The sequence below is a fragment of the Trichechus manatus genome, unplaced genomic scaffold, assembly GCF_000243295.1.
Source record: "Trichechus manatus latirostris isolate Lorelei unplaced genomic scaffold, TriManLat1.0 scaffold00142, whole genome shotgun sequence".
NCBI classification, from domain to species: Eukaryota; Metazoa; Chordata; class Mammalia; order Sirenia; family Trichechidae; genus Trichechus; species Trichechus manatus.
Genome location: NW_004444078.1, coordinates 1,394,411 through 1,404,860, shown reverse-complemented (window position 1 = coordinate 1,404,860; position 10,450 = coordinate 1,394,411). Strand labels below are relative to the sequence as shown.

Here is a 10,450-nt window from a genome sequence, read left to right as displayed (position 1 = left end):
TTTTTTTTTTTTTTTTTTGGTAGCAGCTATTGATTATTATAAGTGAAATGTCACATAAGAAAAGAATTATCTGTGATTTAACAGAAAACTGTGTTCGTGCAAAGCTAGCTATAATTGCCACTGAAGAATCCCAGGAATTTCAGCATCAGCTGTTTGCTTTCAGAAACAAAGGCCTCCTGAAATACCCTCACTAATCCCCAGGCATAGTCATGGGCTCTGTGAACATTTCACATACCCCAAGGGACGGAGTTTTAGATATTTTTGTTACTTTAAAAAATCAAAGGTCATCTCTGCTAAAAATGTGTATTCCTATTGAAAGACAAATATCAATATACTCTTGTGGTTTGTTTTTTTTTTAAAATAATCCTATGTTTTTAAGCCTACCTTGTCAACATTTTAAGCCCATCTTCTGAGAAAAATGAGAAAAGCCAACATTTGCCTGCATAAAGAGTTTAATTTGCCAAAAACTGACGAAAGTTGTTCATTTGTGTTTTTCCTGAAAATATGTGAAGAGCAAGCTAGTTCCTTTAGTAAAGCAAGGAAAATAAACAGGTCAGAGGCTGACTTTTAGACGGTTGTTGCTGGGATTTCTCCGTTGAGTAAGCTCATTTCCCAGTCTCAGTACTATAGCGTAATGAAAAATCAGAGCTATTGGACTTCTGCTTTTTAAACTAGGATGCATGAGATTAATTTTTAAACCTGTAAATTGTTTCACTTTTTGTTTTGTTTCAATCTGCAGAATATTTTACTGTTTGGGACCTTAGTTAATAATTGAATTTTTATACGTTACTTCTAATTTTTTTAAACTGGAAAGAATTTTGAGTTTTGGTTTTTGTTTGCACTTCAGAGAAACAACCTTTGCTCCTCCCAATTTTTTAAAGACACAAGAGTGTCTTTTTATACTTTCAAATTAATGAGTGCTAACAGGGATCCAAGGAGCCCTGGTGGCTCAGTGGTTAAAGCGCTCAGCTGCCAACCGAAAGGTTGGCTGTTTGAACCCACCAGCCACTCCAAGGGAGGAAGATGTGGCAGTTTGCTTCTGTAAAGATTTACAGCCTTGGAAACCCTATGGGGTAGTTCTACTCTGTCCTATAGGGTCACTGGGAGTTGGGATTGAGAAGAACAGCACGATTGGAAGAGCATAGTCAATGTCACTGAACTGTGCATGTAGAAATTTTTGAAGTGCTGTATCTTTGGCTATGTGTATTTTCACCAAAAAAAAAGATTGAGAAGTTAGAGGGTTGATATGTTGTGGGGTTGTTAACCAATGTTATAAAACAACATGTGTACTTCTGTTTCATGAGAAACTATTTGTTCTGTGAGCCTTCACCAGAAGTACAATTAAAAAAAAAAATTACAAAAAAAAAAAAAACAGGGATCTATAGCCTTTTTAGCCCTGTGAGCTGGCAGTGAAGGGAAATCTACTTCCCTTCATAGACATTAGGTACCACCCACAGTTCTAACTTCCTGATAAGGAACGAGAGAGTGTGGAGAAGGAAGTGAAGAGGGAGAGAGACAGGGGAGAAAAAAGCGAAAGAATGAGAGTAGGGAGGGTGAATTCTTCAGTTTCCACACAGATTGCCTTCTTTGGTAGAATGAACAGAATCTCATTCTACTGAACATCTAAGGTGCCACTTGGCCCTGCCTAATTCCTTGGGTTTAAATTATTATGCACTGTTCTTCTATCACTCTGAAATCCTTATTCATAAATTGTCTCTTCTGTTTGGTGGGGTATCTTTTTCTGGTCATTTGTGCTATCTGCATTGGCTGTCTCTATTATTTACTATCTAAAACATTTTAGGCTCGAAGGGAATTGAAACGCTTGAAGGAGGAGGCTAGGCGTAAGCATGCGGTTGCTGTCATTTGGGCTTACTGGCTTGGACTGAAGGTACTTTCTCAATCACTTCTTTCTGTCCAGGGTGAACTCAGTAAAACCTAGCACCTACTAACACTGAGAAAACTATTGATTATGCTTGCTCATGGTCTGCACAGTCTTTTAGAATGTTATCTTGCCTAATTTTTGTTTCTTTTTGAGAATAAACCTGTACACTAATACTTTCTAATTTGACTGAGGTATATTTCTGTAAATAATAGGTTTAAAATAATAGCAGTGTAGCTTATTTTATCCTAGATATTTTGTTCTATTTTATGTTATCTTTGTAAGTATAAAGTTGGTTTTTTTAGCCCATGAGATAGAGTTACAGTAGTTGAGCTAAAAGCCGACTCCTGTCTACAGTGACCAGCCTGGCTTTTATTTCCGTTGATCTGCCTGTTCTGCTCCAGTGATGACTGCTTGGAGCCAAACTTTCCTCAAAGCAACTGTCATTCTGATTGTTCAGCACAGAAACTGAAGAGTTTTGCGTCAGTAAACTTATAGATTTTGATGAACAAGACTGCAGTCAGTGATCAGTGGATCATTCCAGTTAAGGAGAACTTTCAATTCAAATAAATACCTTGTAATTTAGGCAGGGTTTCTTTGAAAATGTTGGTTACTAGTTTAGACATAAGTAAATATGACATCTGAGTTCTAGAAAACCTTTGGCATGACATAAGGATTTTCATCTGTCTAATGTTCAGTCAATAATCGTGATAAGAAGCCATTCATATTTCCTTTTTGGGGGCTAATTAGGCACTTTTGACACTATTTCTCTTTATTATTTTTACTTTTTTTAAAGCTGGAAAATATTCCCATTTATTTACATTTTCTAATTTGCATTCTAATTTTCATAAAAGGAAGGGAAAAAACTAATTGAGTCAAGATATTTAGTCTCTGTTGTCTCTGCCAGTAACTTCATGTTTACCTTCAGTATTCTGGGTTTAACTGCATATAATTTCCACCTTAGGGGTGCGTGCTAGCAACCTACAAAGCAAATTCAGTTTGTAGGTGAATGTTGTTTTAGCTAAAGTTAACTGGGTTTACTTTAGACAGAAGTGCTATTTTCATATGTTACCATTATTATTGTTGTGAATAAGATTAAACTTTTTTGAAGTTCAAGAATATAATCATTTTGTACATTTTTCCGAAAGAGGATTATGTTGGTATGAGCAGTGGTTTTAGCCTTTGAAATGATTTGATTCTTTCTGTGAAAGTCCTTACAAAGTTCAGTGGACCCTTTTAGAACTCCAGTCCGCACAAGAGGCACCCATTTTATATGTCAGCCATGTTGTCGCTAGGCTTTTACTGTATGTAGCTGTATTTCAGGAAAAACAGCCTGCCCTGTGGAATATCAAAAAGCGTGTTGCAGTAAGTTCAGTTATAATGAGGCTCAACTAAGTATATTAGGACTTCTAGTATATTTTTAAGGATACGTTTCATGTAACTTCATCCTGACTTGTCTGTTTTCCTAGGCTGTTAGAATTTCAGGAGAGATATTATATAAATGAAAGCCAGTTAGTAGGTACCATTTTCCTTCTCCTTGTCCCTTCCAACCTTGTATTCGTTTGAGATTCGAAATATTTATGAATCTAACAACTTCACGGCTAAGAGAGAACTGATAATCAGTAACGTAGAATATAAATAAATGTATGGTTATTTGTGGCAAATATTTTTAAATCTTGATGCACAAGAACAAACAAATGATGCAGAAGAACAAACAAATCAGTCTTAGAAGAAATACAACCAGAATAATCCTTAGAAGCAAGGATGGTAAGACTTTGGCTGGCTTACTTTGGACATGTCATCAGGAAGGACCAATAGCTAGCAAAGGATATCGTGGTTGGTAAAGCGCACAGTTGATGAAAGTGAGTGAAACCCTTGGTGAGATGAGTTGACGCGGTGGCCAAAACAATGAAATTAAATATTTCAGCGATCATAAAGATGGCACAGGACCAGGCAACGTTTCATTCTGTTACATAAGGTGTCTGTGAGTCAGAGCAACCAACAGCAACAATAATCCTCAGTTGTAGAGAGTGGGTCTGGGCTCAGCTGCCCAGAGAGACCAGGCAGGTCACGTAGATGAGGGGAGCAGCAGATAGAAGGAGGATTAGGAGGAATGGGGCCTTAGACAGTTTGGAGCATGCATGTCCTTTCTAAAGGCAGCTATACCTACTCTGGTCCACCTAGTCCTTGTCATGTGGGAATGGGGCCCGCTGCTCCTAGATCATAGAAAAATTTAAGAGAAATTTGCAGTCTGGATTCTTCTGTGAAGTTCTTAATTTAAAAAAAATAAACACAAATAAAACATTTATTTACAGACAGATTTTGGTTTGCCAGTTGCTAGTTTTACAACCCCTAATGCAGAAGTATTTTAAACATGTGCAGTTAAACCCAGAAAACTGAAGACAAAAGAGAAATGTATATAATGTTTGAATTATTCAAACAGGTTAGTGTTTTGCTAAGTGCTCATTCTCCCATTTATATCTGGATGCTAATAAACGTTTTAGATATTTTCCCCTCAATTTCAAAATTTGACTGTCACTCCATTCATTCGTTCATTGATCCAGCAAACACCTTATTTAGTTCCTGTTATTTGTTAGACATTAGTATATGAAATAAATATGACAGTGAAGCAAGGAAGAAATATGTAAACTAAAACTATACTTCATGCTGTAACAGCGTTTAAAACATCATGTTATAAAGTTTGGTGGAAGTAAAGTTGAGAGAAAAATTAATACAATTAAATGGAAGATAATGGTAGTTTAAAAGCTTCTTTTAAAATTCTTATTTTTAGCCACATTCAGTTCTCATTGTACAGTTCTGAAGTCCTATCTTCATATGCAAGGCTTCTGGAAAATTCAGTTTTTCAGATATTTTTTGCCTTTTAAAAAGAATTTGAAGCAGAAATTACCTTATGTGATTTTTCTGAAATATATTATAACTTGTGAAGAGTTGACAGCTATGCCTGTAAAATGCTATTGTCAAATAATCAGCTCTTTAAAATTTCGTGAGAGGATTTAAAACATCAAAACATTCTGGTATTATCACTTTATGCATCTTCATTTCTTTTTCTCTGACTTAAAATCCACTGTCTGAATATGTTTCAACTATTTTGCTACATCAGAAAGGACACTATAAATTTACTTGTTCTGCATAGTTTTACCCTTATTCGAGGAGTATCATCTTCAAGGGCAACTGCTAGCCACACATTAACCACTGTCATCTGCCTCTTTTTTAAGGTACGTAGGGAGTACAGAAAATTCTTCAGAGCCAATGCTGGAAAGAAAATTTACGAGTTTACACTGCAGAGAATTGTAAGTTACTGTTTACACTTGATGTATTTGGCTAATGAGCATTATTAGTACCAACTCAGTACAGTATGACTTCTTTGGGAATGATTAAATCAGCCATGATATTGAGAGGTAGTAACCTTTTTTCATCATTTTCCCAAGAATTCAGGTAAAATTGCATTGAAGAGTTATTAGTAGCCCATCTATGATTAATAAAATGTTTCTCTGATGGACAGAACATACTTTGGAGAAAGTAAACCCCAGAAAGCCTGGATCTTGCCCTGCTAAACTTCCAGTGAGCTGCAGCAGGGCAAGACTGGCCAACAAGTTAGTGGGTGGAGGGGTGAATGAGTGAGACTATGCAACTCTGCCAGCATGGATTCTGGGGTCCCTTTGCTTTCAGAGGAGTAATATGTAGTGGCAAGGAGTGCAAGTTCTGGAGCCTGCTCTGCCTTATTAGATTTGTGACCTTGACCAAGTTACGTAACTTCTGTGAGCCTTGTTTCATCATCTGTAATGGGAACAATAATAGCACGAACCTCACAGAGTTGTGAAGATGAAAATGGAATTGTGATATAAAGCTCTTAGAACAGTACCTGGCACATATTAAATACACTGGAGCAGCGCTATCCCATAGAACTTTCTGTGATGTTCTGTATCCGTGTGCTCCAGTGCAGTAACCACTAGCCACGTGGCTGTTGAGCACTTGAAATGTGACTAATATGAGTGAGGAACTTTAGTTAACTTTATTTAATTTTAATTACTTAATTTAAATTTAAATAGTCACGTGTGACTGGAGACTCCCTGTTTAGACAACCCACCTCTAGTGTTAGCTGGTGTTGGGGTTAGTATCAGTTTTCTTTCTCAGTCATTCAGGTTCATATGAAAAGTGGAACAGAAACTTTCCAGAGGAGTTACAAAGTTTTATGGACTACAACATGCTAAATTCCACTAAAGACTGGCTTGTTTATTGATCATAGCATATGTAAAATAATATATTTTCTACTGTATTTTACTAATCTAGTATCATCTTTCAAACTCAACCCAGGTGCAAAAATACTTCTTGGAAATGAAAAATAAGATGCCTTCCTTATCTCCAGTAGACAAGAACTGGCCGTCCAGACCTTACCTATTCTTGGATTCCACTCACAAGGAGCTAAAAAGGATTTTCCACTTGTGGAGGGTAAACGATGTCTTGCTGTATTTTTTCAGAAACTTGCTATCATATATTTTGAGTGTTTGAGGAATGTTACTTGAAAGCACATTTTTAACACATTCTTTCTCTGGCCTCAAAGAGAATTACTCGAGGACTTTGGTATTTTTGAGCCATGCACTGTATTTGGCTTTCTGTGGGAAATCCTGCAGCAGCTGAGGTGTTCCCTATGGCAGTCTGCTCTTATAGTGGGTGGGAAGGGGAGCGCAGAATTGGATTGTCTTCCCCTTTCAGGTTCTCGTTGCTTTCAAGTAGTTTAGTTTTTTGTTTCTCTGTTCTCTTTACCTGAGAAATTCTACAGGAGACAGAAATCATAAAATTTGAACATCTTCAGACAGTGTAGTTAAATCCTGGAAATTGTATGAGTTTACTTCATAAGATTTATTGACTACACAGGCATACTGTGTATGATAGACTGTAAAAAAGACTTCGAAGTCCCCAAAAGACATTAAATTGTCCTCCACCTAAACTAAAGGGAAGCTGAAAATCTGTCTTATAATACCTTATATTTTGACTTACATAATTTTATATGAGAGCTCAGCATATAATTTAGGTGTTGCCCCGCATGGAGCACATGGGGTACTTGTATAGATGTCAACTTTATTGCGATCACTTAGTTCAGTTGATATATATAATGTTAAATATATACAAATACCAGAAGTAATAAAATCATTAAGCTGGAGGGCTTGTATTTAGTAAATGAAGGATCAATGGAAACATCTTCCAGAAAGCTCTTCCCTGCCCAGCAGTGTTGGCGTGTTCCTTATGTATCAGAGTCACAAATATATAGAGAGTAACATTATCGCTAATTGGTATAATGAATGGTACCAGCATAACATAGGGAACTAGAGTCTGAGTTCTGTCCCCTAGTTTAGTGAGTCAACATGGCGAGGTTCACCAACCTCTCAGTTGGTCACCTCCCCTTTTAAGTCTGACACAGAAACTCATTTCAGAAGTAACAGGAGGGAGCTGCTAGGGTCAGGGGTCTACTCTGGGTCTGCTCTCCCCTGGCTCCTGAATCTCACCCTTATAACCTCCCTGGGATTGAGGGTAGGGCATGAGAGAGCTCTTTATTCTTGAAGGGAGCCTTCCCGTGGAAAAGGTGGGCAGCATCGCTAACATTTCTTTTTACAGTTATTTCAGTGGTTCCGAACCATACCTGTAACTGAATTTCTTAGTGAGCTCATCTAAGGTCCTGGCCCTGCCCTTCCCACCACTCCCTACCTCCTTTCAGCACAGTCTCAGAATTGGGGTGAAGGGAGCATTTCTCAGGCTTCCTGTCCACTTTGTGAAATGATGATGGGGGTGGGGACTTAGGGGATTTGGAGACGTATTTTTCAAACTACAAGTCCTAACCCATTTGTGAGTAATGAAATCAATTTAGTAGATTACTACCAGCATTTTTTTAATGAATACAATAAAATAGAAAATGGCAGCACATATAGAAAGGGTAAGTATTGTTTTATAAAACTTTTGTATCAGTTGTCTATATGTGCGTGTGTAAGTATGTGCACTGGGTTGTGATGTACGATGTTTTTCTCACTGTGAATAGTCACAGGACTAAAGGATCTCCACAAACTGCCATCATAGGTGGGAGGAAACAGTGCTCCTAGCAGGGCCCATGCCAGCTAGGCCCTTGTGTGTTTTGGAGAAATATGCTAAGTTCTGCAATAGAAATAATAGCTTCTGTGACATTTTCCAGGACCAACTTTTTAAAACCCACAAAGGAAAAATGTTTTACGATTTCTGTTTTGGCCTTTTAAATGAACATTTCGTACATACTCACTCTTGTTGCTGTTAAATTGGCTTAGTGTGCTTAGGAATGGATAGTGATCCCGATAAGTGATGTTTGCTTTTTTCTTCTCATATTTTACAGTGTAAAAAATACAGGGACCAATTCACAGACCAGCAGAAACTCATTTATGAAGAGAAACTAGAAGCCAGTGAACTTTTCAAAGACAAGAAGGCTTTATACCCATCCAGGTATTACGGCTTTGCTTCATCCATAAACGTTTTAAAAGTTTCTCCAATATACTTATAGGTATTTTTTAGTGGAGTTTGGTGTCAGTAACATATGAGTGATTTTTAATTTTGTGAATTACTTTATAATCAGCTGGATATGAATATGTACGTAAACACATTTAAACAATGGTTTCCACAGCCCTGTGGAGCCTAGTCAGAACCTCGTTTGTAAGATGTATGAAAAAAGTGAGCCCATTTATCGCTTTTTGAGTGTTGCTTAAGTACTATCCGCGGCACCCTTTGGTTTGCTAAATAATTGGGCTTGACTTCAGTGGCCTATGCAGCAATTTCAGCTCCTTTATTGTAAACACACGTACTCAGAAAAAGAACACCAATTGCAAGTTTACCAAGTGAAGTCCTTGGTAAAGACTGCTTATCTGAATTTTCTTACGTCTCCTAAGTTCATCATTTTCTCCAGAATTGCTATCCCTTTTTCATCGAGTGTTTATAAAAGAGATTGTACAATTTCAAAACAAATGTATGGCAACTTTTAGCTTCTCCAAAAAAATAGCCTAGAAATAAAAATGTACTATATGCTAAGTATATTCACATATATTACATACGTTGTGTTTACATTCTCTGCATCCTTATACACATTTAAAACCTCTTCCTTTTAAAAGATTATGCGAACATAAGTTGTCAGGCTCGCTTGATTTAAATATTTTGAATTACACAGCTTCCTTGGTTAGCTAGATTTGTCTGCTTCAGGTGGCACATGCTCCCCTTACTCAAGCACAGTGGCTAAATCCAAAGTGTCCAAAACGGCTGTATATAAAGCATATTCAAACAGGGAAATTGTCGATATGCTTTCTTCAGCAACTAATTTTATTCACCTTTTGCTTTATACATTTTTAAATTAGAGAGTGACCTTCTTAGCGAATATTCCCTGTAGATGACCCTTCAGAAACGGGAAGGAGAAAAAGACATTTTTGAGGAAACAAAAGGTCCTTAACATTTTTTATTATTGAAAACATATTTAAATATGAACAAAGAAAATGTTAACGTCAAGCCAGTTCTTTTTTGGGTAGTTTTATCAGTTTTGGGGGATGGTGGCAGGTTTGCCTTACAGCAGCGAGAGAGGCGGACTAATCCACCCTCCCGCCACTCTGTGACGTGGCCGCGGCTCCTGTGGGAGTCGTCCTCTTATATCATGGAAGCTGTGAAACACTGACCGCCTACGTGGATTTTTCTTCCCTGATGCTCCACCCACAACCCAAGCATTTAAAGCGATATCTGCAAATCACCAGAACTTTGTGGCTGAAACTGAAGGTTTTAGTGCCTTTCGAGCAGCAGTTTTTTTCTTGGTGTCTTTGAAGAAGCTCCATTTTAGAGGCTCACCCCGCAAGTCTTCAGGAAACTGACAACTTAGGGATATGTGCAAGAGTTAGATTGTTTGAAAGAATACTGCTCTGATTGTGAATGTTTGCCTCAGCCACTTCTGTCTATTTGGGTACATATCGTAGGAGAATAGGCTTGATTCTTCTTTCATATATTGCCTACTTAGCATCTTGGTTACCAGGTAATAGAAGTTCTCTGTAGTTTTCTTCTAAAGTGGTCACTCTGGATCCAGTCTTGCCCAGAATGTCTGTTGATTTCCTTGCTGTTTCCAAGAAAATGAAATGTTTCTTTGGAGCAGGTGATGGTAATTATTTGCGTTCATTCTTGCATTGCCACACATTGTTTAAAGGTATTAATAAATCCTTCGTGGGCAGCTGTTAACCTTATGTTAACAAATTTGAAAAACCAAGAATCAAACCAGTTGCCATCAGATCAGTTGACTCATAGTGACCCGTGTGTGTCGGAGTAGAATCGTGCTCCATCGAGTTTTCAGTGGCTGATTTTTCAGGAGTGGATTGGCAGCCCTTTTTTTGGAGGCACCTCTCGGTGGACTTGATCTGCCACCCTTTCAGTTACCAGCTGAGAGCATTAATCCTTTGCACCACCTAGTAACTCCAGCAGATCGGAATGAGGGTACCATTTCCTACACATGATGCTGTGCACTTTAGTCTTAGCGGTGATTCTTGTAAGTGATTTTCTATCCTGATTATT

At 37.7% G+C, this 10,450-nt stretch overlaps 1 protein-coding gene across 1 annotated transcript in view; it reads left to right on the top strand.

Annotated features, from left to right (window-relative positions):
• Positions 1–10,450, top strand: part of MYO1B (myosin IB) — a 200,428-nt gene that overhangs the window by 179,556 nt on the left and 10,422 nt on the right. The window contains exons 24-27 of the mRNA XM_004385602.2: positions 1,802–1,888; positions 5,116–5,190; positions 6,215–6,349; positions 8,256–8,362. Coding sequence (XP_004385659.1) covers positions 1,802–1,888; positions 5,116–5,190; positions 6,215–6,349; positions 8,256–8,362 — 404 coding nt within the window. The remainder of the gene's footprint in view (positions 1–1,801; positions 1,889–5,115; positions 5,191–6,214; positions 6,350–8,255; positions 8,363–10,450) is intronic.